General features: G+C 38.3%; 3 protein-coding genes and 1 long non-coding RNA gene across 8 annotated transcripts; all 4 read right to left on the bottom strand.

The window, feature by feature from the left end:
- LOC116044777 lies at positions 1-22,672 on the bottom strand. Of its 5 annotated transcripts, none has more exons than XM_035998759.1 (5): positions 18,750-18,844; positions 18,348-18,668; positions 17,984-18,107; positions 17,838-17,874; positions 1-361 (listed from the first exon to the last, which is right to left on the bottom strand). In XM_035998759.1, the coding sequence occupies exons 1-5, from the start codon at positions 18,814-18,816 to the stop codon at positions 224-226; spliced, it is 687 nt and encodes a 228-aa protein (XP_035854652.1). In that variant the 5' UTR covers positions 18,817-18,844; the 3' UTR covers positions 1-223. The 5 variants fall into 5 exon arrangements, with proteins under 5 accessions (XP_035854652.1, XP_035854650.1, XP_035854653.1 ...); XM_035998757.1 differs by lacking the exons at positions 18,348-18,668; positions 18,750-18,844 and adding exons at positions 21,655-21,966; positions 22,084-22,672 and having other exon boundaries at positions 4-361; XM_035998760.1 differs by lacking the exons at positions 17,838-17,874; positions 17,984-18,107; positions 18,348-18,668; positions 18,750-18,844 and adding exons at positions 432-468; positions 734-854; positions 985-1,296; positions 1,486-1,763 and having other exon boundaries at positions 10-361.
- On the bottom strand, positions 3,265-7,862 carry LOC116044778. The gene is made up of 5 exons (XM_031292253.2): positions 7,600-7,862; positions 7,099-7,410; positions 6,844-6,964; positions 6,547-6,583; positions 3,265-3,690 (listed from the first exon to the last, which is right to left on the bottom strand). Exons 1-5 carry the CDS (start codon positions 7,661-7,663, stop codon positions 3,565-3,567), a joined length of 660 nt encoding a protein of 219 aa, XP_031148113.1. The 5' UTR covers positions 7,664-7,862; the 3' UTR covers positions 3,265-3,564.
- On the bottom strand, positions 12,029-15,756 carry LOC116044779. The gene is made up of 4 exons (XR_004103748.2): positions 15,046-15,756; positions 14,324-14,905; positions 14,102-14,150; positions 12,029-12,277 (listed from the first exon to the last, which is right to left on the bottom strand). It is a non-coding gene; the product is annotated as an uncharacterized LOC116044779 (long non-coding RNA).
- Positions 22,673-22,947: 275 nt separating the features above from the next.
- Positions 22,948-25,512, bottom strand: LOC116044397. The gene is made up of 5 exons (XM_031291515.2): positions 24,821-25,512; positions 24,384-24,704; positions 24,050-24,173; positions 23,904-23,940; positions 22,948-23,813 (listed from the first exon to the last, which is right to left on the bottom strand). The coding sequence occupies exons 1-5, from the start codon at positions 24,885-24,887 to the stop codon at positions 23,742-23,744; spliced, it is 621 nt and encodes a 206-aa protein (XP_031147375.1). The 5' UTR covers positions 24,888-25,512; the 3' UTR covers positions 22,948-23,741.
- Positions 25,513-26,692: the final 1,180 nt, after the last annotated feature.

Genomic DNA, 26,692 nt, shown 5'->3' with positions numbered 1-26,692 from the left:
AAAGAAGAGAACAACAACTTAGTTTTAACAGTTTATTCATAAGATCATTTGTTGATTTTTATCAAAGTATTACTTCATAATACAATAACAATATAATGCGTTTAACATGCTCAATTAAACTTACACAAAGGATACACTTTGAGTGAAGTACACAAGTCATCACAAAGCAAAAGAGTGGCACCTTGTGGACAACTGGTCCCCTTTCACTTAAGACTGAACTGAATCAAAAAACCCCTGCATGTGTGTCCTCTGTAGTAGACATGTTTGTATTATTAGTGTTACAGACATTGACTCTGACTGTTGAATAAAGCCCACTCTCTCTCCGCATGAAGGTGCTGTATGGCTCAATGTCTTCTGGCTCCTGCAGAAAGACACAAATATTAAAGTTAAATGAACCACATAAATGAAGAAGATGTAAGATGTTTCCTTACCGTGTTTGGATGACTGCTCAGTGGTTGTGGTTGTCTTCTGTTGGGTCAAACAACAATCCATTAGTGATTAATCATAATGTTTCGGTCTATTTTTATAGATAGGACAGGAAATGAAATGAAAGGCAGCGTCTTCCTTTTTTACTTTGCATGAAACAGAAAGTCAAGAAAGCTTGATGCTGCATGTAAATGAACTAACATTTGTTCATCACAATTGATGTAGTTATATCGTTTTAGAGCGTCCAATGCCATTAGGTTATAAAGCATTCCTAAAAATATTTATGAACATTGCAGTAGTCTCTCACCCATGTCGCATACCTCTGTAGATACACCTGAAGATAACTGCAGTTATAGTGATGACTATAGTTACACCAATCAAGGCGCTTAGAATCTGTATTTGTGTTGAACTGTCAGCATCTCCATCCTCTAAAACATTGTAAAGAAAAAAGTCTTTGTCAGAAAAATGACACTGGTATTTGCCCTTAAGATGGCTAATTATTGTATGCTTTTATTAAATTTAGCCAAAGTATGAAGGAAAAATATAATATCTGTTTACCTTCCACAGTGATATTCAGATGGAGAATGTATGTTTCACCAGGATATGTACACTCACAGGTGTGGTTCCCACTATCCACTGGTGTTAAACTGGTCAGGTGGAGAAAAACAGTCTGATTCTCCATCATAAGTGTGAATCTGGAGTCACATTGGTTCTCAAAGTCCTGTCCATATTGATACAGCAGACGACACTCTTCTCCCCCGCTCGTCTCTGTTCTGATCTTACACACTAGAAGTGTGATGGGACTCAAAGTTTTATTGGTGCATATCGGAGTAACATCTGGTTCTCTCCTGATGGTTTTCACAAGAGTCACTGCAAACAACCGTCTGAGTTAGTGATAGCTGTAGTTTAGCATTTTGTGAGTATTAAATCACATTTTTAAATCCACTCCAAAATTGCAGAAAATATTTAGTTCTCTTTTTTTAAACCAAAGACAGCTAAAAATAGTGAACAGCAACTTGCATACAGTTCACATTATGTAAATCAATTTCCGTACATTACCTTCGCTGTCAAAACACACAGTCAACGGCAGAAGCAGAAAAAAGCATGGTCTCCATTTTGCCATTATGGTCAAGAAGCAACTGCTGCTGGCAGTAGACAGTATCCTGTACTGAAGGGAGGAGGACCCACTCTTGCTACCTAAACCTCAGACTCTCACAGAGGTACGAGCTGGTGTGATCTCTCCTATAAAGGAATTGCTGCAGGAGCTTCTGCTTTCATTTTTAGAGACTCTTATCTCATACAAAGTGCCTGTGTTATACATGTATACAGAAGTAACACATGCATTGGTCTTACAGTTTGTACGGTTAGTGAGAGTTGTACGTCACACAACATCCTAAAAATGACTTTTTGTGGTTATCACATTTATAGAGAACTGAGCTTGAGCTGTGAATAGAAAGCTGCAGGGTCTTAGCAGCTCATTTCAATGTATGTCTCTGGCCTCTTTCATAAGGAAACCAGTGTGTTGTCGTCATACAGCACTGCTGTAAGAGACAGAAACTTACTTCAAGCAAGTGAAATGAAGAAACAACCTGTAATCTAGTTTATGTGACTGTAAGTATTTCAAACGTTGGGGATATTTCATCTTCAGTTAGCAATTATACAGTTATGACTATATCATTTTATTTTTTTAAATTCCAGTATAATCAACATTATACAAGTCACGGCCAAAGGGTCTCAAACTTTTCTCTGTGTGTAGTTTTAAGGATGTTATTTTGACATGATTGTAATAATCAGAAAGGCCTCAACTCAAAGCAAGGTGTGTGCATTAGAAAATAAAATAGTCCTACAAGAGGAGTTATATTTTGAAAACTTTATTACATTGACTTGTTGACCATTGCAATAGTTCTATACAGAACATCTATGAAGAAATTACAAGTGACCAGCAACAACTTAAAATAATTAGGGGTGTTGAGGATAAATATTTTCAGAAAAAAACCTATTCCTTTGATGGGTGATGCATGCGTTAATGATCCAGCATCTTTAAGAATGTGACGAGAAAATGATTAGCTTTTAGTAAAGAAACAGGACGGCGTCAAAATATTGCATCAAATCTTCACATAAAAATGTATTAATGGCAAAGGACCTTTTTTATTAGATGTACTTCCTAACCACCTGTCTACCACAGATCTGTCTTATATACTGCATGTTTTATTGATGGTTGCAAGAAAAATGATCACTATTAACTGGATGAAGCCTAACCCCCTCAACGGCTGCTCACTGGCTACAGAAAGTAACGCATGTCTACATGATGGAATACACATGACTGCCCAGTTACAGCTAAAAGTACCTATTTTTACCAGAAGGTGGACACCAGTTATTGACTGTCTTGGTTGTGATCCCCGTACCTGTAAAACCTAATTTGTTTTTCATTTATCAGTATCATCATTATTCTATCTATTCATCACTAACCCTACGCAGAATCTTTATAGCGACAGCAATATAAACTGTAGGTGTGCTGTACCTACACTGTAAAACTTTTCACCGTAAAGTTACAGTAATATACTGACAGCAGCTTCGCCAGTAAACTACTGTTTATTTACAGTAAGCATACAGTTTTTAAATGTGAAGGTATTTTACTGTAAATAGACATACAGTTTCTGACTGTATTATTTGAATTTACAGTAATATACTGGCTGCAGTGTAATTCCTGCCTTTTCCTTTATTTTCCCAAGATGCATTGGCATTACCAGTAAATACCTGTAATCTGTAACGTTCGCAGCTGTATTATTATTATTATTTTCTCCCAGAATGCACTGCCATTTACAGTATGATCCTGTAACAATAAAACAGGAAGATACTGTAAGATTTTAGCGGTAAATTTACATCAGGTTTACAGTGACAGTGTTGTTTCTATATGACAAATGAAGCCCAATTTTTTTTCTTTCTTTTGTGATGTTAATTGCTTGTAATTGTGTATTAAAGGCAATAAAATAAAGTAGCAATTTGGATATTTCAAAGAACTGAAAGCCAACTGCGCTCAGTAGTCTGTTGCTCAGTAATTCGCGAACATCCATTTATTACAGGTTCCATTATCTGGATTCTTTGGTTTAAATGTTTTCATAGATTTTGCAACATGGATCAGTCTATTTCCTGGTTATCCAAGCGAACCGTCACCATCTCGCCTGCTGAGTTTGAGATAGTTTGGTAGAGATCACTCGCTGGTTGCTGGAGGCTTGTGTAAGGGTCATCTGGGTCATCTTCATCCTATAATACATAAATAAATCTTGATAATTCAATTCAATTCAATTCAATTTTATTTATAGTATCAAATCATAACAAGAGTTATCTCGAGACACTTTACAGATAGAGTAGGTCTAGACCAAACTCTGTACTTTACGAAGCCCCAACTATTACAGTGGTTGCCTCAAGAGCAAGCATTAGCAGTAGCTATTGCGACAGTGGCAAGGAAAAACTCCCTTTTTTTTTGTTAGGAAGAAACCTCGGACAGACCCAGACTCTTGGTAGGCGGTGTCTGACGGCACCAGTTGGGGGAGTGGTGAATGGTGGCAATAATAGTCATAATAAAGATAGTGAAGCAGTGATCACAATGGTAGTCATAGTAGTTCATGTCATAGTAGGGCACAGCAGGGCGTTACGGGGTGTAGTGTGGCACAGCAGCCTGGGTGGACGCGGTTGGACGCAGTCGGACACTGCGGGGAAACGCAGAGCGTAGCAGGGTGTAGTAAGTCCATAGCGTCAGCTGCACCCAGGACCCCGGTGTAGGTGCCACCCAATTCCAAGGCGATGTTCTGGGTGAAGAAGAAGCAAAGGGACTCCGGGGAGAAAACTCCCCAGAGATAGGTTAGTAACAGGCATTTCTGGGACTAAGATGCACACAAAAGGAGACAAGTGAAAAGAGAGAAGAGGGAGCGGCTCATTGTGTCCTTGGAAGGAGCTTCCCACAGCAGTCTAGAGTTATAATAGTATAACTAAGAGAGGCAGGCTAAAGAGAGGGGCCCTGGACCGGGCTCGTACTCTCCCCTGCCGGAACGGGCTTGTACTTCCTGCCTCCCTCTACTCTACTCTACTATGCTGCAACTCCTCACTCCCTAACTATAAGCTTTATCAAAGATGATGGTTTTCAGTTTATTCTTAAATGTGGCGACGGTGTCAGCCCCCCGAACCCAAGTTGGGAGCTGGTTCCACAGGAGAGGAGCCTGGTAGCTGAAGGCTCTGGCTCCCATTCTACTTTTAGAGACTCTAGGAACCACAAGTAGCTCTGAGTTCTGGGAGCGTAGTGCTCTAGTGGGACAATAAGGTACTAAAAGCTCTTCTATGTATGATGGTGCTTGACCATTTAGTGCTTTGTAGGTCAGGAGAAGGATTTTAAATTCAATCCTGGATTTTACAGGAAGCCAATGCAGAGAAGCTAATACAGGAGAAATGTGATCTCTTTTGTTAGTTCTTGTCAGAACACGTGCTGCAGCATTCTGGATCAGCTGGAGGGTCTTGAGGGACTTATTTGAGCAGCCTGATAGTAAAGAATTACAGTAGTCCAGCCGGGAAGTTACGAATGCATGGACTAGTTTTTCAGCATCGTTTTGAGACAGGATGTTCCTGATTTTGGCAATGTTACGAAGATGGAAAAAGGCTGTTCTTGAGGTTTGTTTTAAGTGGGCGTTAAAGGATAGATCCTGGTCAAAAATGACTCCTAGATTTCTGACAGTAGTGCTGGAGGCCAGGGCAATACCATCTAGGGTAGCTATATATTTAGATAATGAAGTTCGGTGGTGCTTGGGTCCCAGCACAATAACTTCCGTTTTGTTTGAGTTCAACATCAGAAAATTGTGGGTCATCCAGGATTTTATATCTTTAATGCACGCTTGAAGTTTAGCTAACTGACCGCTTTCGTCTGGCTTGATTGACAGATATAATTGGGTGTCGTCTGCGTAACAGTGAAAGTTAATTGAGTGTTTCCTAATAATATTGCCTAGAGGAAGCATATATAAAGAGAATAGAATTGGTCCAAGCACTGAGCCTTGAGGAACGCCATGGCTAACTTTAGCGTATTTGGATGGTTTATCGTTAATATTAACAAATTGGGATCGCTCAGAAAAATAGGACTTAAACCAGCTTAGTGCGATTCCTTTAATGCCAACTAAATGTTCCAGTCTCTGTAAGAGGATGGTATGGTCAATAGTGTCGAATGCAGCACTAAGATCTAATAAGACAAGTACGGAGACAAGTCCTTTGTCAGCAGCAGTTAGAAGGTCGTTAGTGATTTTCACCAGTGCCGTCTCTGTGCTATGATGCATTCTAAATCCTGACTGAAAGTCTTCAAATAGACTATTTCTATGCAGAAAGTCACACAATTGATTAGCGACTACCTTCTCAAGGATTTTGGAGAGAAACGGGAGGTTAGATATAGGTCTATAGTTGGCTAAGACCTCAGGGTCGAGGGTGGGTTTTTTCAGAATAGGTTTTATCACAGCTACTTTAAAAGACTGCGGTACGTGACCCGTTAATAAGGACATATTGATCGTATCTAGTAATGTGGTGTTGACCACAGGTAGTGCTTCTTTAAGTAGCTTCGTTGGAATGGGGTCTAAGAGACAGGTAGTTGGCTTAGCTGAAGAGACCCTTAACATTAATTGTTGGAGGTCTAAAGGATAAAAGCCGTCTAAATAAGTATCAGGTCTTATCGTTCTCTCTAGCCCTCCTGCGCCCAATGGTGAGTCGTTGGAAGCTGTGGGCAGAAGGTGATGAATTTTTTCTCTAATTGTTATAATTTTATCATTAAAAAAGGTCATGAAGTCATCACTGCTCATGTTTTTAAAGTCTGGCTACAATATGTCACTCCTTAGTCACTACATTTACTGAAACCTTTTCATTAAGTGGTTCAAGGCATTGTCTCCTCACTGATTCTCAAATATATGAATGAAATATGAAATGTATATACATTTGAACATGGGAAATCAAATTTAAAATATAATCTTAAAATAATACACTGGCTTCTTCCTGAGTTTTAGGGTATTGTTTTCATTTTAAACAAACTGTATATATCCAAATACAATACACATGTGGCCCAATCCAGCTTGAAGATGTAAGATGTTTCATTACCGTGTTTGGATGACTGCTCAGTGGTTGTGGTTGTCTTCTGTTGGGTCAAACAACAATCCATTAGTGATCAATCATAATGTTTCGGTCTATTTTTATAGATAGGACAGGAAATGAAAGGCAGTGTCTTCTTTTGTTACTTCACATGAAACGGAAAGTCAAGAAAGCTTGATGCTGCATGTAAATGAACTAACATTTGTTCATCACAATTGATGTAGTTATATTGTTTTAGAGCGTCCAATGCCATTAGGTTATAAAGCATTCCTAAAAATATTTATGAACATTGCAGTAGTCTCTCACCCATGTCGCATACCTCTGTAGATACACCTGAAGATAACTGCAGTTATAGTGATGACTATAGTTACACCAATCAAGACGCTTAGAATCTGTATTTGTGTTGAACTGTCGGCATCTCCATCCTCTAAAACATTGTAAAGAAAAAAGTCTTTGTCAGAAAAATGACACTGGTATTTGCCCTTAAGATGGCTAATTATTGTATGCTTTTATTAAATTTAGCCAAAGTATGAGGGAAAAATATATAAAATATCTGTTTACCTTCCACAGTGATATTAAGCTGGAGAATGTATGTTTCACCAGGATATGTACACTCACAGGTGTGGTTCCCACTATCCACTGGTGTTAAATTGGTCAGGTGGAGAAATACAGTCTGATTCTCCATCATAAGTGTGAATCTGGAGTCACATTGGTTCTCAAAGTCCTGTCCATATTGATACAGCAGACGACACTCTTCTCCCCCGCTCATCTCTGTTCTGATCTTACACACTAGAAGTGTGATGGGACTCAAAGTTTTATTGGTGCATATCGGAGTAACATCTGGTTCTCTCCTGATGGTTTTCACAAGAGTCACTGCAAACAACCGTCTGAGTTAGTGATAGCTGTAGTTTAGCATTTTGTGAGTATTAAATCACATTTTTAAATCCACTCCAAAATTGCAGAAAATATTTAGTTCTCTTTTTTTAAACCAAAGACAGCTAAAAATAGTGAACAGCAACTTGCATACAGTTCACATTATGTAAATCAATTTCCGTACATTACCTTCGCTGTCAAAACACACAGTCAACGGCAGAAGCAGAAAAAAGCATGGTGTCCATTTTGCCATTATGGTCAAGAAGCAACTGCTGCTGGCAGTAGACAGTATCCTGTACTGAAGGGAGGAGGACCCACTCTTGCTACCTAAACCTCAGACTCTCACAGAGGTACGAGCTGGTGTGATCTCTCCTATAAAGGAATTGCTGCAGGAGCTTCTGCTTTCATTTTTAGAGACTCTTATCTCATACAAAGTGCCTGTGTTATACATGTATACAGAAGTAACACATGCATTGGTCTTACAGTTTGTACGGTTAGTGAGAGTTGTACGTCACACAACATCCTAAAAATGACTTTTTGTGGTTATCACATTTATAGAGAACTGAGCTTGAGCTGTGAATAGAAAGCTGCAGGGTCTTAGCAGCTCATTTCAATGTATGTCTCTGGCCTCTTTCATAAGGAAACCAGTGTGTTGTCGTCATACAGCACTGCTGTAAGAGACAGAAACTTACTTCAAGCAAGTGAAATGAAGAAACAACCTGTAATCTAGTTTATGTGACTGTAAGTATTTCAAACGTTGGGGATATTTCATCTTCAGTTAGCAATTATACAGTTATGACTATATCATTTTATTTTTTTAAATTCCAGTATAATCAACATTATACAAGTCACGGCCAAAGGGTCTCAAACTTTTCTCTGTGTGTAGTTTTAAGGATGTTATTTTGACATGATTGTAATAATCAGAAAGGCCTCAACTCAAAGCAAGGTGTGTGCATTAGAAAATAAAATAGTCCTACAAGAGGAGTTATATTTTGAAAACTTCATTGCATTGACTTGTTGACCATTGCAATAGTTCTATACAGAACATCTATGAAGAAATTACAAGTGACCAGCAACAACTTAAAATAATTAGGGGTGTTGAGGATAAATATTTTCAGAAAAAAACCTATTCCTTTGATGGGTGATGCATGCGTTAATGATCCAGCATCTTTAAGAATGTGACGAGAAAATGATTAGCTTTTAGTAAAGAAACAGGACGGCGTCAAAATATTGCATCAAATCTTCACATAAAATTGTATTAATGGCAAAGGACCTTTTTTATTAGATGTACTTCCTAACCACCTGTCTACCACAGATCTGTCTTATATACTGCATGTTTTATTGATGGTTGCAAGAAAAATGATCACTATTAACTGGATGAAGCCTAACCCCAACGGCTGCTCACTGGCTACAGAAAGTAATGCATGTCTACATGATGGAATACACATGACTGCCCAGTTACAGCTAAAAGTACCTATTTTTACCAGAAGGTGGACACCAGTTATTGACTGTCTTGGTTGTGATCCCCGTACCTGTAAAACCTAATTTGTTTTTCATTTATCAGTATCATCATTATTCTATCTATTCATCACTAACCCTACGCAGAATCTTTATAGCGACAGCAATATAAACTGTAGGTGTGCTGTACCTACACTGTAAAACTTTTCACCGTAAAGTTACAGTAATATACTGACAGCAGCTTCGCCAGTAAACTACTGTTTATTTACAGTAAGCATACAGTTTTTAAATGTGAAGGTATTTTACTGTAAATAGACATACAGTTTCTGACTGTATTATTTGAATTTACAGTAATATACTGGCTGCAGTGTAATTCCTGCCTTTTCCTTTATTTTCCCAAGATGCATTGGCATTACAAGTAAATACCTGTAATCTGTAACGTTCGCAGCTGTATTATTATTATTATTTTCTCCCAGAATGCACTGCCATTTACAGTATGATCCTGTAACAATAAAACAGGAAGATACTGTAAGATTTTAGCGGTACATTTACATCAGGTTTACAGTGACAGTTTCTTTCTTTTGTGATGTTAATTGCTTGTAATTGTGTATTAAAGGCAATAAAAAAAGTAGCAATTTGGATATTTCAAAGAACTGAAAGCCAACTGCGCTCAGTAGTCTGTTGCTCAGTAATTCGCGAACATCCATTTATTACAGGTTCCATTATCTGGATTCTTTGGTTTAAATGTTTTCATAGATTTTGCAACTTGGATCAGTCTATTTCCTGGTTATCCAAGCGAACCGTCACCATCTCGCCTGCTGAGTTTGAGATAGTTTGGTAGAGATCACTCGCTGGTTGCTGGAGGCTTGTGTAAGGATCATCTGGGTCATCTTCATCCTATAACACATAAATACATCTTGATACATCATGTTTTTAAAGTCTGGCTACAATATGTCACTCCTTAGTCACTACATTTACTGAAACCTTTTCATTAAGTGGTTCAAGGCATTGTCTCCTCACTGATTCTCAAATATATGAATGAAATATGAAATGTATATACATTTGAACATGGGAAATCAAATTTAAAATATAATCTTAAAATAATACACTGGCTTCTTCCTGAGTTTTAGGGTATTGTTTTCATTTTAAACAAACTGTATATATCCAAATACAATACACATGTGGCCCAATCCAGCTTGAAGATGTAAGATGTTTCATTACCGTGTTTGGATGACTGCTCAGTGGTTGTGGTTGTCTTCTGTTGGGTCAAACAACAATCCATTAGTGATCAATCATAATGTTTCGGTCTATTTTTATAGATAGGACAGGAAATGAAAGGCAGTGTCTTCTTTTGTTACTTCACATGAAACGGAAAGTCAAGAAAGCTTGATGCTGCATGTAAATGAACTAACATTTGTTCATCACAATTGATGTAGTTATATTGTTTTAGAGCGTCCAATGCCATTAGGTTATAAAGCATTCCTAAAAATATTTATGAACATTGCAGTAGTCTCTCACCCATGTCGCATACCTCTGTAGATACACCTGAAGATAACTGCAGTTATAGTGATGACTATAGTTACACCAATCAAGGCGCTTAGAATCTGTATTTGTGTTGAACTGTCAGCATCTCCATCCTCTAAAACATTGTAAAGAAAAAAGTCTTTGTCAGAAAAATGACACTGGTATTTGCCCTTAAGATGGCTAATTATTGTATGCTTTTATTAAATTTAGCCAAAGTATGAGGGAAAAATATATAAAATATCTGTTTACCTTCCACAGTGATATTAAGCTGGAGAATGTATGTTTCACCAGGATATGTACACTCACAGGTGTGGTTCCCACTATCCACTGGTGTTAAACTGGTCAGGTGGAGAAATACAGTCTGATTCTCCATCATAAGTGTGAATCTGGAGTCACATTGGTTCTCAAAGTCCTGTCCATATCGATACAGCAGACGACACTCTTCTCCCCCGCTCGTCTCTGTTCTGATCTTACACACTAGAAGTGTGATGGGACTCAAAGTTGTATTGGTGCATATCGGAGTAACATCTGGTTCTCTCCTGATGGTTTTCACAAGTAAAAAACCCAAAGTTAGGAAACTTATTACAGGCTACACATTATTCTAGCAAACTGCAAAACTAGCTGACTGACATGCATCGCATGTTATTAATAATAAATCTCCTGTATATACCTTCAGAGTCAAAACCCAAACACAGTGGCAGGAGCAGAACATAACACAGTGTCAACTGACCCATGATGATAGCGAGGTCTGAGTAACAGTGTTGCAGTCGGGAAACTATACTGAAGAGAGGGGGGTGGGGGGGACGAGGCGACACTGACATCAAACTACCTAAAATACCTTAAAAGCACATGAGCTGATGAAGTGTCCTAGAAAGGAAGTAAAAGAACTCTCAACTTTGAAGTTAAGACACAAGTGTGTTTGAGCTTAGGTAACATTTTTGATAAAGAAATACCACATATGCTCTCCATATTATACTTACCACAATAGCACATATCACATACTATAACTTAACACGTGGTGATTGACATTGACTATATTTAATTTGAAAAGTTTTTGGAGCAAAAGTATTTTTTTTCTTCATTTTTACAGAATAATAAATGATAAATTCACAATACAGTATTTTCTTTTACATTAATGTACAGTACAGTTTTAACAATGAGCCTTTGGAAAATTACCTTCTCAATTAGCAACTCTATCTTATAATATTATAATTATAACAGTGATACATGTATGAATAATTATGAGAATAAAAAAAAAAGGTCTCAACTTCTTCGTTGAGGATTCTGTACATGATTTGTACGATGCGTGTTAAAAAATGAAAGGGTAACATAACACGCTCTAATAATCCTGCAACATCCAACCAGAGGGCAGCTTTACAGCACAGTGTTAAATTACTCTTTAAATTGATCCTACAAGAGGAATAAGACACCATGTGATTTAGCATTTACATACAACTTCTCATTTGTCTTTACCAAAAATCATTCAACAAATTATAGCGTTTCTTAAAAGCATGTTTGAATGTTGTTTTGTCAACATCTACATGTATAAAACAAGAGAAATTATTGTATGGCAATAACAAAAAAAATGTCAACATATTGTACAGTTATACTGTACAGTCATGTTATCTGGATTTTGGATTCAGATGTGACGCGACCCGATACCGGATAAGTGGACGAAGATGGATGGATGGACGTTTTCATAGATTTCAGTCTCTCTTTCATCTCTTTCCTGATTACCCATATGGACAGTCACTATGCTGTTGCTGGCTGAATTCCTCTTGTTGTCGTGTTGACGGTGGACCGAGGAGATAGTCTGGTAGAGTTCACCGGCTGGGTGCTGGAGGCTTGTGTAGGGGTCATCTGGGTCATCGGGGTCATTTTGGTCCTGTGGAAACATCATCAACTTACTGCATCATGCTATCAAGCACTCATATTATGCTTTTTGGCTTTTCCCCTTTCCTTTATTGTGTTATACATCTTTTTGTGCACGTTATAGGTTTACAAAGTGAAAAAGCCCAAAGTCCACCCCAAAGGGACTTACCATCTCCAACAGAAAACACTGTTGACAAACTGCTCCAAACAGCTCTGTTGTAGTCCAGCCTTTACTTCCGGGACGAACGTGCGTCACTTTGTAACACACGTTATAATGCTCGCCTAGCTGCTAGCGTGGCACGCCCTCATACTCTGCAACTGACTAGCTAGCAGTACTTACTGCACATGTGTGACTCCCAACAAAGATGGAACAGAAGTGAGATGTCTCACTCTGTAGCTAAAACAGAGAGCTCAACACACAGGGTGAAAAGAGGAGCTGCAGCAATGTGCAGTACAACAAAGATATGGTGTTTTCTGAAAATTAAACCACATAAACCTATTTCTGGTACAACCTCTAAATACAATTATGAAACTGAAAATGAGCATAAAATGAGCACTTTAAAATGCAGGCTAAAGAAGGCTACATCCGGATAGTTATTGTGAATTATCCTGAAAATACAAGTGATTGATACCCTGTATTAAACAAGTGTAAGTAAAGATGCCACCTATTGTATTTTCTCCTGGCATAGACCTACAGTACCTCTTACATACATATCTGCAGTGGAGCTACAGTAAGTACATTCACTCAAGTACTGTGCTTACACATCTGAGGTACTTGCACTTTAAACTTTGTATCTTCTTTTCACTTTAAATTCAGAGAGAAATGTTGTACAGTACATTATTTTTTGACAGCTGAAGTTACTTTACCGATTAAGATTTTTTGCATAAGAACATATGATGAGCTTAACACATATGAATTTTCATTAGTGTTCTTAATAGTATAGCCTATACAATTAGAGCTGAAACGATTAGTTGATTTAGAAAAAGTATCAACTATTTTGATAATTGTTAGTTATTTTATCATGCTAGAATGCAAAACCATTTCATGGTCCCAGTTTCTCAGAGCTGAGGATTTGCTGCTTTTGTTTGTAATTAATTTGATCATTTTTTATTTATTCATAATCATTTTGAGGTTTGGAGTCTTGATTGGACCAAAAGTGTCACTATTTCAGATATTTTACAAACTAAACAATCGATCAAAATGATTACTCGAGAAATAAACCAGAGATTAATAGAAAATAAAGAAAAGTCCTCAAAAAGAGCTCCGCCTCAACCAACTACAACAGCAAAATGCTGTGATTACATTAATGCATGAGTAATAATAATCTGATGAGATATAGTACAAAACTCACACTATATTTTTCTGAATTGAATACTTTTGATACTTTAGGTACATTTTCCTGATACATACTTTTACTTAACATTTTCAATGCAGTGCTTTTACTTGTATGTGAGTGTTTTTACAGTGGGGTATTAATACTTGTATCTGAATACTTACCTCCACGACTGCACATCTGTTATTTCAATTTATGGTCACAGAATTTACAAAAGGTTTCCTCTTGTTGCAGACACACTAACACTCTGCCCTTTACTTTACATCACCCTAAAGATGCTGTGGTGGCCTTGTGGTCAAGACACACACCGCACCTAAACTGTGAGAGCAACATTTGTATATTTGTTTCATAGCTCTGCCTCTCATCATTTCCTGTCTGCATGTGACCTATTTTTTTTAAACAATATAAAGGCCTCAGCTAAATGCCTCGATTGTTAAAATATATATTTATAAATAGCTACTTTATACATGTAAATGTATAGTACAAAACAATAAGTGGCTCACCAACGGGAAGGGGGTTTCACAGACAGGTGCTCCTGACCTCGTATTGTGTCTGCAAATAAGAAAAGATGTCAGGGTTAAAAGTGGGAAACAAAAAAAAATAACCAAATGACGAAATACACAAGTTACTGCTCTGAAAAGAGTACAACTTAAACTCTTTATTCAATATAAAATACTACATTATTTGACAAGGTTTAAAGCTCTCAATCAGAAAGAATTTTTCACCTGCAATGTTTTTTTCTCAGGATATGTCCAATGGCAAGTACAGACACAACGATGCATGCAAAACCAATCACAGTAATGAGCAGTATCCTGGACCTGGGCTCTTCATCTTCAAGAAGATTGGAAAGACAAAAAAAAAAGTATCGCCCATTAAACACAAAAAGAAACGCATTTACCTTCCACAGTGATGCTGAAGCAGAATATTTGTTCATCCACCATAAAGCCTAAATTTGACATTTGACAGTTTTATTACCAAAGTACAAATAAATGTACCTTCCACAGTGATATTGATATCTATATCTTTTCCATTAGGATATGGACACACACAGGTGTAGCTCCCACTGTCCACTGGTGTTAAACCGGTCAGGTGGAGAAATACAGTCTGATTCACCATCATTAAAGTGAACCTAGATTCACATATTGTTAACAATTCCTCTTCACCCGCAGGATACGCCACAAAACAGTCTTCTCCCCTTCTCCTTTCTCTGCTGATCTTACAAAGGATAAGTGTGCTCCTACGCCAGGAGTCAATGGTGCACAGTGGAGCCACATATGGATCTCTCCCTGAGGTTGTCACAAAAGTCACTGCAAACAACAGGATAGAGATTTTAAATGTTTTAATTTCACCCATCACATTTTTCTTCTTTGACTGCACTACAATAAGAAGGACTTAGACAAACACAAAATGATAAACTGATATGTAATGAAAAGCTCCTGTACTGTACCTTCGTTGTCAAAACATAAACACAGTGGGAGAAGATGAACAAGCCAGAGTTTCCATTGATCCATAATCCCAGAACGCTGTCAGTAATCTACACTGAAGACAGGAAGACACAGCAAGCCTGCAACCTTTAGAAATGCCTCATGAGCTTATGGGATGATAATGACGTGTCCTTAAAAGGAAGTACAACACTTTCTCTACTTTCACATTAAGACTCTCTGTGGGCGAATCTTTAATTTTAGTTTCACTGAAAACTGTACTCTATAAAGCTTTAATCCTGATTGGAAAAAAAAAAGATCTACATTATGTGGAGAGACAACCCCACGCTGAGGATTTTTTTGGTTCTCAGCTTTTATTTTGAAGCAGGGGCTTCAAATGGAATTGAGCACACATTTAAGATCTCAGGACGTGTTTCAGTAAAGTTCAACAACTCATTTGTCGATAGTGGCTGTTTTGAAGACCTGATGTTGGAGGACATTCAGTCTTAACACAGACAAAACATCCAAGCATCACCTTACGTTCAGTACATTTTTAAATTTGATGTCGTTGTGTTTCTTAGTTTGTCATAATGTTTGGATAGATCAGGGCTTGATTTGTACAGGGCGAGATAATAATCTGCCGAAAGAAGCCACAAACCCTCACTTTGGTTTGGTCTTCTTTCAACCACTGTCACAAACAGATCTGAAAGTAAAGGGTTGGTTTACTGATGATAGATAAATCTAGATGCACCCTAGTGGCAGCAAATGTAATTTGCAGCCAGGGTCAGTCTAGCAACTCTCCGTTGGCTTGTGAGCTGGAAAAAAACAAATTCTGGTCAGGCCAATCACATTGTGTATAGAATCGGTGGGCGGTCTTAACATAAGGACGGCAGAGTTGCGATGGTTCCGCGTGAAATCCCTGCTACTTGAAAACAAAGAAGATGGCTGTTGCTGCTGGCGAACAGCGGTCTTTCGAATCGGTTTTGGCCTCGACTCTGGAAGACTTGGAGTTAAGCCCTGAAGTCATTCTTAAAAAATGAAGATGTTAAAGTTTTGCCGACCGGATACGGCAAAAGTTTAATCTTATCAACTAGCGTTGCTCTGGTTGGCTACGAGTGCAGAGGGAATTTGAAAGACAACCGTTTATCCCACCCCTCGGATTGAGCCCTGCCAATGGTGAGTTCCCAGACCCAACATCTTGATGTGGGTCTGGCTTGTCAGGCTAGGATAAAGCTGCTACTGTAGGCCGTCCCTCTTTAAAGTCCTCTGTGTGCAGAAGTCTCCGGGTAGATTTGGGTAAGGAATGGAAGTTCATGCAGGCAGCTGAGAAGTCAGGTCAAGAAGACAGCTAAATTATCTGAGTGTTAAAAGTTCGGAAACAACCCCTGCTTACATCACTGATGATGTGTTCTGGGAACTGGGGGAAATACTTTATTTTTTTCTGAAATCACACAGCAGTTTATAGAAAAATAATAAATGATTTCTGTAAATTCATAACATCTAATAGAAACGATATGGGTTGTTTTCTTTAAAGGATAAATATTTAATATATTTACCTAAATCATTAAAATGACCATTATATGTTATCAGATATTAAGGAAACATGCTAAGTTGAAATAGCTTCTTCTCTGACAAGAATGCTAAAGCCAGTATGTTCTCTTTTGAAATTTCCATTCCGGCCCGACGTCTGTTTTTGTTTTGGTCCCCTCTACGTGACCTAAAAATCCTCGGCATCTTTCTAAACAGTTGCATGACCAGAGACGTGATAAAACACGGGTAAATATTGGAGGTGCATTTGAAAGATGGAGACAGCTTAGAGACCAAAAGTGACAAAACTTAACGGATGCTAAAAATGTCCTCCTGAAATTGTAAGCACTGAGCTTCACTAATTTATCACGGCTAATAGTAGGGATTGGCAAGATAAACTTAGACAACATTATTATCTCTATGGTATATGTTTATTTAGTTTTTACTGTTTATGGGGTACGCAAAGTAGTAAGGCCAGCACTCACTGAACCCCAACTGCAAAGTATGTATTTTAAGACCAGGGGGCTTTTGTATCGAGCTAGCTTTGGCTATCATCAACTATATATACCGTATGTACACTGACATCATGGGATGTTGGGTTTAGTGTTCTCAACCTGTTAACCCGCATGAGCGTTGAGTCTGGGGTACAAGGGGCCGGGGGAGCAGCTGTCTCCATTATTCTGAATTTAGACTACAGTACACCATTTTAAACTCTACCTGTCAGTATTACATATTGCTCCCTTAAATAAAACTTATATTGAAATATTTCATTGTTATGGCTTTGCAGGTATTTGACTAACAGAATACCAAAACAAGTTGCAACTTTATTTTAAAAACAAATTTATTGGATACTTTACAGTAATACAATTAAATAGTATAATGCACCCAATGTGCTCCCTTTAAAACATTAAACTTACAATAAGATTAATAGAAAACAGGTGAGCTTGATCAGTTTTAGAATGAAATTCAGTTTTAAAATGAAATGCAAAAAAGTAAGCAAGTGCCCTGGACAGCAGATCCTGCTTTACAGCAATTCAGTCGGATACATGCATCACATCGGAGTAGATATTATGTAATTAAAACTCTTCAAAAGCATCTTTCAATTTGTATCAGGTAAACACATTCAATGATATATGACAGTTGAGTAAAGTTCGTTCTCTTTCTGTATGTAGGTGCTGTACGGCTCAATGTCTTCTGGTTCCTGCAGCAGCAGCACACAGATTAAAAAATATTAAAATGAAGTCAAATGAACAGCAGATAACAAGTAGGTACAACATTTAATGTGCAGTACCGTGTTTGCGTGACTTGTCAGCGCTTCTGATCGTCTTCTGTCGGACAAACAGAAACAACTCACTACAAATTGTTTATTTACATCTCCTTTACTAAAATAGTTTTATTCCCCATCATAACTATATGTAGGCTGTATTAATGTCTTACCTGTGGTGATTTCTTCTGTGGATACATCCGAGGATAACTCCAGTTATCATGAAGAATATAATTACACCAATAATTACAGCATTGTGGAAAGGCATTTCCGTAGAACTGCTGGCATCTTCATCCGCTTAAATGTTGTAAAGAAAAAAAGTCAGAAAAGGATCACAAATTAAGCTACTACCATCTGTTGTCCACAGTATCAGGTTTGTATTGCTGGCCTATTATATTGTTAGTATTAAGCACATCATCATTGTTTTGTTGTACTACACTTTTATTTACCCCGTCAAATAAAGCACACACTGGAAAATAACCAGAGAAATGCATATAGTTTGAAACCCAAAAGCAAGACAATAAATCAAACACGTACCTTCTACAGTGATATTAAGATGGAGAATGTCTGTTCCACCACGATGTGAACACTCACAGGTGTGGTTCCCACTATCCACTGGTGTCAAACCAGTCAGGTGGAGAAATACAGTCTGATTCTCCGTCATGAGAGTGAATCTGGAGTCACATTTGTTCTCAAAGTCCTGTCCATTTCGATACAGCAGACGACACTCTTCTCCACCGCTCGTCTCTGTTCTGATCTTACACACTAGAAGTATGATGGGACTCAGTGTTGTATTGATGCATATCGGAGTAACATCTGGTTTGCTACCGATGGTTTTCTGCAGTTGCTTCCCAGTCTCTGCAATCAATTAAAATCAAAAAGTCAATAGTATAGTAGTGCATTTGTAAAATTAAAGCTATATTAGTTCCTGTACAGTACCTTTGGTGTTGAAGACATACAAAGTTAGCTGCAGTAGCAGAACAAACCACATTTTCCATCTACCCATTACTGGTGCAACTGCTGCTGGAGGGTACAGTATAATGCACTATAAAGGAGGAGAACACACTGATACCTTTGCACTGTGGCAATCTAAACCTCAAACTCTCAGCTCTCAGAGGTACGAGCTGATGTGAGGTCCTCTAAAAAGGAAGTGCAACACATGAACGCTTTTGCTCTCATGTTAGGACACTCTAGAAAGTCAATGTTTGGGAGAAGAGAGAGTTTCATTGCATGCACAACCCCAATCCCAGGTCTTTACTTTGATGAGGCAATGAGAAGATTATATTATTATTAATCAGGCAAAGACGTAGAAGTAGAGCACCTGTAGGAGTAAATACATGTGCTACTTCTTTGTGATGAACCCACAACAAGAAGTGCCATCCACTACATCTGCTAAACAAGTTTAAGAAAAGAAATATCAGGTACATGCAAGTAAAAGTGCCCCCCCCGCCCTCCCTCCAGGACTCGTACACTGGTAGGACCAGGAAGCAGGCAGAGAACATCACCAAAGACCCCACACATCCTGCACACACTCTCTTTAACCTCGTCCCCTCTGGCAGGCGCTACAGATCCCTGAGCACAAAAACAACCAGACATAAAAACAGCTTCTTTCCCACTGCCATCACTCTACTGAACACTTGATAAGTGGGGTCATCCCCACTTTGGCCACTCACCCACTTCCCTACACATTACATGCTTATCATTCCAATATGCATCTTGCACACTACTTCTCACTATTACTTTTTGCACTTTACATCCCACTCCATGTGTACTTGTCTTGATATTATGTCTTATTTGTATATTTGTATTTTTGTATATTATGTTGATGTGTGCCTATATGTATATTGTTGTCTCTATTGTACAGTATGTTACTACTACATGTCTATTTGTTGAATGTATAGAGAGTTAACACCTACCGAAGTCAAATTCCTTGTGTAAGTAAGTATACTTGGCCAATAAATCTGATTCTGATTCTGAAATGACGAAACAACAACCTATTATCTAGTTTATGTGACTGTAAGTATTACAAGCTTTGGGGATATTTCATCTTCAGTTAGCAATTATAAAGTTATAATGACTGAATTTTATTTTTTTAAATTCCAGTATAATCAACATTATACAAGTCACGGCCAAAGGGTCTCAAACTTTTCTCTGTGTGTAGTTTTAAGGATGTTATTTTGACATGATTGTGATAATCAGAAAGTGACCAGCAACAACTTAAAATAATTAGGGGTGTTGAGGATAAATATTTTCAGAAAAAAAACTATTCCTTTGATGGGTGATGCATGCGTTAATGATCCAGCATCTTGAAGAGTGTGACGAGAAAATGATTAGCTTTTAGTAAAGAAACAGTACGCCGTCAAAATATTGCATAAAATCTTCACATAAAAATGTATTAATGGCAAAGGACCTTTTTTATTAGATGTACTTCCTAACCACCTGTCTACCACAGATCTGTCTTATATACTGCATGTTTTATTGATGGTTGCAAGAAAAATGATCACTATTAACTGGATGAAGCCTAACCCCCCCCCCCCCCAAAGGCTGCTCACTGGCTACAGAAAGTAACGCATGTCTACATGATGGAATACACATGACTGCCCAGCTACAGCTAAGGCTATGTTTAGACGGAAACGATCTGAAGAGAAAACGCAAAAGTGGCATTAAAGTTCTCACTTTTTATTCCGCGTTTAGACGAGCGTTTTGTGGGGGGGGGGGGGAATCTGCGTGCATATGGTGACGCAAAAGTGTGTGAAATTCGATGTAGTATGCACACCAGGCGGCTAGGTGGTAGTGTGAAGCACTGTCACACAACACCACAAAGTCCACGCGCCTGCGTAGAACCTTCCTTTTACTTCTCTCCCTAGTAGCCAAAACCAAAACATGGCGAAGCGAACAACATTAGTTGTTGCTCCAAACAACCTTAGATTACAAAGCCACAAAGGCACAACAGGGCGTGGACTGGGAGTCCTGCCAGTCAAAATATATAGACATATGGACCGAATTTCTTCAGCAGTATCCTGTACCTGGAGAGACGTCATATCCACACGAGAAAGACGCTATCTGTAAAAGTCAGATATCATCAAAGCTGAGAGCCATCCGGTCCAAGTATAGACAGGTTGTGGATACCCAACGGCGGAGTGGGCATGGGCGAGTAATCACTCTATATTTTGATTTATGTAACGAAATATGGGGTGGGTCACCAGCCACCACAACAATAGAGGCTGGTGTTGAAACATCAGAAGTGAATGACACACACAGACTTTTGCGTTTTTACCCTTTAGATGGAACATGACGGTGCGTTTTTAAGATTTCCACTCTGGAGGGTGGTTTCACTTTTTTGCGTTTTTAAGCCCCAAAAATGCCGTCGCCGTCTAAACGAAAGGCATATCTGATAAAATATTTTGTCGTTTTCACCTGCGAGCGTTGTTGTGTAAACAGTAAGTACTAAAAGTACCTATTTTTACCAGAAGGTGGACACCAGTTATTGACTGTCTTGGTTGTGATCCCCGTACCTGTAAAACCTAATTTGTTTTTCATTTATCAGTATCATCATTATTCTATCTATTCATCACTAACCCTACGCAGAATCTTTATAGCGACAGCAATATATAACTGTAGGTATGCTCACTGTAAAACTTTTCACTGTAAAGTTACAGTAATATACTGACAGCAGCTTCGCCAGTAAACTACTGTTTTACAGTAAGCATACAGTTTTTAAATGTGAAGGTATTTTACTGTAAATAGACATACAGTTTCTTACTATATTATTTGAAGAACTCATTATTGTATGCTTTTATTAAATTAAGCCAAAGTATGAGGGAAAAATATAATATGTGTTTACCTTCCACAGTGATATTCAGATGGAGAATGTATGTTCCCTCAGGATGTGTACACTCACAGGTGTGGTTCCCACAATCCACTGGTGTTAAACTGGTCAGGTGGAGAAATACAGTCTGATTCTCCATCATAAGTGTGAATCTGGAGTCACATTGGTTCTCAAAGTCCTGTCCATATCGATACAGCAGACGACACTCTTCTCCACCGCTCGTCTCTGTTCTGATCTTACACACTAGAAGTGTGATGGGACTCAAAGTTGTATTGGTGCATATCGGAGTAACATCTGGTTCTCTCCTGATGGTTTTCACAAGAGTCACTGCAAACAACCCAAAGTTAGGAAACTTATTACAGGCTACACATTATTCTAGCAAACTGCAAAACTAGCTGACTGGCATGCATCGCATGTTATTAATAATAAATCTCCTGTACATACCTTCAGAGTCAAAACCCAAACACAGTGGCAGGAGCAGAACATAACACAGTGTCAACTGACCCATGATGATAGAGAGGTCTGAGTAACAGTGTTGCAGTCGGGAAACTATACTGAAGAGAGGGGGGTGGGGGGGACGAGGCGACACTGACATCAAACTACCTAAAATACCTTAAAAGCACATGAGCTGATGAAGTGTCCTAGAAAGGAAGTAAAAGAACTCTCAACTTTGAAGTTAAGACACAAGTGTGTTTGAGCTTAGGTAACATTTTTGATAAAGAAATACCACATATGCTCTCCATATTATACTTACCACAATAGCATTATACCCAACAAGCATAGCACATATCACATACTATACCTTAACACGTGGTGATTGACATTGACTACATTTAATTTGAAAAGTTTTTGAAGCAAAAGTATTTTTTTTCTTCATTTTTACAGAATAATAAATGATAAATTCACAATACAGTATTTTTGTCATATCAGTATAACATCCAACCAGAGGGCAGCTTTACAGCACAGTGTTAAATTACTCTTTAAATTGATCCTACAAGAGGAATAAGACTCATTTGTCTTTACCAAAAATCAATCAACAAATTATAGTGATAAATTATTGTATCACAATAAAAAAAAATTATAAATAGCTTCTTCTCTGACAAGAATGTTAAAGCCAGTATGTTCTCCTTTGAAATTTCCATTCCGGCCCGATGTCTGTTTTTGTTTTGGTCCCCTCTACGTGACCTAAAAATCCTCGGCATCTTTCTAAACCGTTGCATGACCAGAGACGTGATAAAACACGGGTAAATATTGGAGGTGCATTTGAAAGATGGAGACAGCTTAGAGACCAAAAGTGACAAAACTTAACGGATGCTAAAAATATCCTCCTGAAATTGTAAGCACTGAGCTTCACTAATTTATCACGGCTAATAGTAGGGATTGGCAAGATAAACTTAGACAACATTATTATCTCTATGGAAGAAATGGTATATGTTTATTTAGTTTTTACTGTTTATGGGGTACGCAAAGTAGTAAGGCCAGCACTCACTGAACCCCAACTGCAAAGTGTGTATTTTAAGACCAGGGGGCTTTTGTATCGAGCTAGCTTTGGCTATCATCAACTATATATACCGTATGTACACTGACATCATGGGATGTTGGGTTTAGTGTTCTCAACCTGGCAACCCGCATGAGCGTTGAGTCTGGGGTACAAGGGGCCGGGGGAGCAGCTGTCTCCATTATTCTGAATTTAGACTACAGTACACCATTTTAAACTCTACCTGTCAGTATTACGTATTGCTCCCTTAAATAAAACTTATATTGAAATATTTCATTGTTATGGCTTTGACTAACAGAATACCAAAACAAGTTGCAACTTTATTTTAAAAACAAATTTATTGGATACTTTACAGTAATAAAATTAAATAGTATAATGCACCCAATGTGCTCCTTTTAAAACATTAAACTTACAATAAGATTAATAGAAAACAGGGGAGCTTGATCAGTTTTAGAATGAAATGCAAAAAAGTAAGCAAGTGCCCTGGACAGCAGATCCTGCTTTACAGCAATTCAGTCGTTACATGCATCACATCGGATTAGATATTATGTAATTAAAACTCTTCAAAAGCATCTTTCAATTTGTATCAGGTAAACACATTCAATTATATTACAGTTGAGTAAAGCTCGTTCTCTTTCTGTATGTAGGTGCTGTACGGCTCAATGTCTTCTGGCTCCTGCAGCAGCAGCACACAGATTAAAAAATATTAAAATGAAGTCAAATGAACAGCAGATAACAAGTAGGTACAACATTTAATGTGCAGTACCGTGTTTGCGTGACTTGTCAGCGCTTCTGATCGTCTTCTGTCGGACAAACAGAAACAACTCACTACAAATTGTTTATTTACATCTCCTTTACTAAAATAGTTTTACTCCCCATCATAACTATATGTAGGCTGTATTAATGTCTTACCTGTGGTGATTTCTTCTGTGGATACATCCGAGGATAACTCCAGTTATGATGATGAATATAATTACACCAATAATTACAGCATTGTGGAAAGGCATTTCTGTAGAACTGCTGGCATCTTCATCCGCTTAAATATTGTAAAGAAAAAAAAATAGTTTTCCACAGTATCAGGTTTGTATTACTGGCCTTTTATATTGTTAGTATTAAGCACATCATCATGGTTTTGTTGTACTACACTTTTATTTACAAATAATCAAATAAAGCACGCACTGGAAAATAACCAGAGAAATGCATATAGTTTGAAACCCAAAAGCAAGACAATAAATCAAACACGTACCTTCTACAGTGATATTAAGATGGAGAATGTCTGTTCCACCACGATGTGAACACTCACAGGTGTGGTTCCCACTATCCACTGGTGTTAAACCAGTCAGGTGGAGAAATACAGTCTGATCCTCCGTCATGAGAGTGAATCTGGAGTCACATTTGTTCTCAAAGTCCTGTCCATTTCGATACAGCAGACGACACTCTTCTCCACCGCTCGTCTCTGTTCTGATCTTACACACTAGAAATATGATGGGACTCAGTGTTGTATTGATGCATATCAGAGTAACATCTGGTTTGCTACCGATGGTTTTCTGCAGTTGCTTCCCAGTCTCTGCAATCAATTAAAATACAAAGAAATCAATGTAGTATGAAATAGATTCAATGAGTAAGCATGTGCTACATTTATGCATTTGTAAAATTAAAGCTATAGCAGTTCTTGTACAGTACCTTTGGTGTTGAAGACATACAAAGTTAGCTTCAGGAGCAGAACAAACCACATTTTCCATCTACCCATTACTGGTGCAACTGCTGCTGGAGGGTACAGTATAATGTACTATAAAGGAGGAGAACACACTGATACCTTTGCACTGTGGCGATCTAAACCTCAAACTCTCAGCTCTCAGAGGTACGAGCTGATGTGAGGTCCTCTAAAAAGGAAGTGCAACACATGAACGCTTGCTTTCATGTTAGGACACTCTAGAAAGTCAATGTTTGGGAGAAAGTTGCATTGATCTAAATACTTTTTATTGCATGCACAACCCCAATTACAGGTCTTTACTTTGATGAGGCAATGAGATTATATTATTAATGATCAGGCAAAGACGTAGAAGTAGAGCACCTGTAGGAGTAAATACATGTGCTACTTCTTTGTGATGAACCCACAACAAGAAGTGCCATCCACTACATCTGCTAAACAAGTTTAAGAAAAGAAATATCAGGTACATGTTGTATTCAACCTGCGAGAATCTAACATAAGGCTCTTTGATCTATTCTGAACAACTTACCTTCCACAGTAACAAGTGTTCCTCCTTCATCCTATGAACACACACAGGTGTAATGTGTAAGTGCATCATTTCATGCATTCATTTTCAAAAACCTTTTCTTTGTTAAATATTTGTCAGCTTAATGCCTGAAACATACAGTATATAAACGTAGAAGTGCATACAAAGATTGAGCTACTCACTAAGTTGAAAGGTTTAAAAGAAAAGAATAAATTGCTCACCAAAGAGCCGGGGGGGGGGTTCACATACAGATAACCGTGATGGTCCTGACCTTGTATTGTATCTGGAAATAGAGTGAGTGAATTATATCAGTGGAACACAGAGAAGCAACTACAGTTCATCTAGCAAAAGTAGAATGGAAATGAATGTTACTCCTTGCTGTAAATTTGTATCCTTAATTATCTTATTCAAAAACATTTTTTTTTTTTTTTTACAGATATTAGAGCTGCACTTTACAACAAAATGCATATCTTAATTCCAGTGCTTTTCTCAACATTAACACCTACCTACAGTTAAATTATAAAGTAAAAATTCTCAGGATAAGCCCAAGGACAAATTCAATTCAATACAACTTTAGTATCAAATCATAACAAGTTATCTCAAGACACTTTACAGATAGAGTAGGTCTAGACCACACTCTATAATTTACAAAGACCCAACAATTCCAGTAATTTCCCCAAGAGCAAGCATTTAGTGTGACAGTGGCGAGGAAAAACTTCCTTTTAGGGAGAAACCTGGGACAGACCCAGGCTCTTGGTAGGCGGTGTCTGACGGTGCCGGTTGGGGGTGTGATGAACAGTAGCAATAATAGTCACAATAAAGATAATGGAACTATGACTAGAAATAGTTGTAGTAGTTCATGGTGTAACAGGGCACTGCAGGGTGTTACAGGGCGTAGCAGGGCACTGCAGGGTGTTACAGGGCGTAGCAGGGCACTGCAGGGTGTTACAGGGTGTTACAGGGTGTAGCAGGACGTAGCAGGGCGTAGCAGGGTGTAGTAGGGCACTGCAGAGCGTAGCAGGGTGTAGCAGGGCACTGCAGAGCGTAGCAGGGTGTAGCAGGGCATAGCAGGGCGCGGAGAAGGACCACAGCAACAGCTCCAACCATGATTTAGGTGCCACCCAAATCCAAGGAAAACTGCTGGGCGAAAAAAAACATAAGGACTCCAGGGAATAAGCTCCCCAGAGCTAAGTTAGTAACAAGCATTTCTGGGACATGGATGCACAAAGATGGAAAGAAAGAGGAGAGCGGAGCTCAGTGTGTCAAAGGAAGGAAGTCCAATTGCAATGATAAATGCGGCAGCACTACCAATCAAGTA

This window comes from Sander lucioperca, chromosome 24 (genome assembly GCF_008315115.2).
Source record: "Sander lucioperca isolate FBNREF2018 chromosome 24, SLUC_FBN_1.2, whole genome shotgun sequence".
Classification (NCBI taxonomy): domain Eukaryota; kingdom Metazoa; phylum Chordata; class Actinopteri; order Perciformes; family Percidae; genus Sander; species Sander lucioperca.
This window is presented reverse-complemented; position numbering and strand designations above follow the sequence as displayed.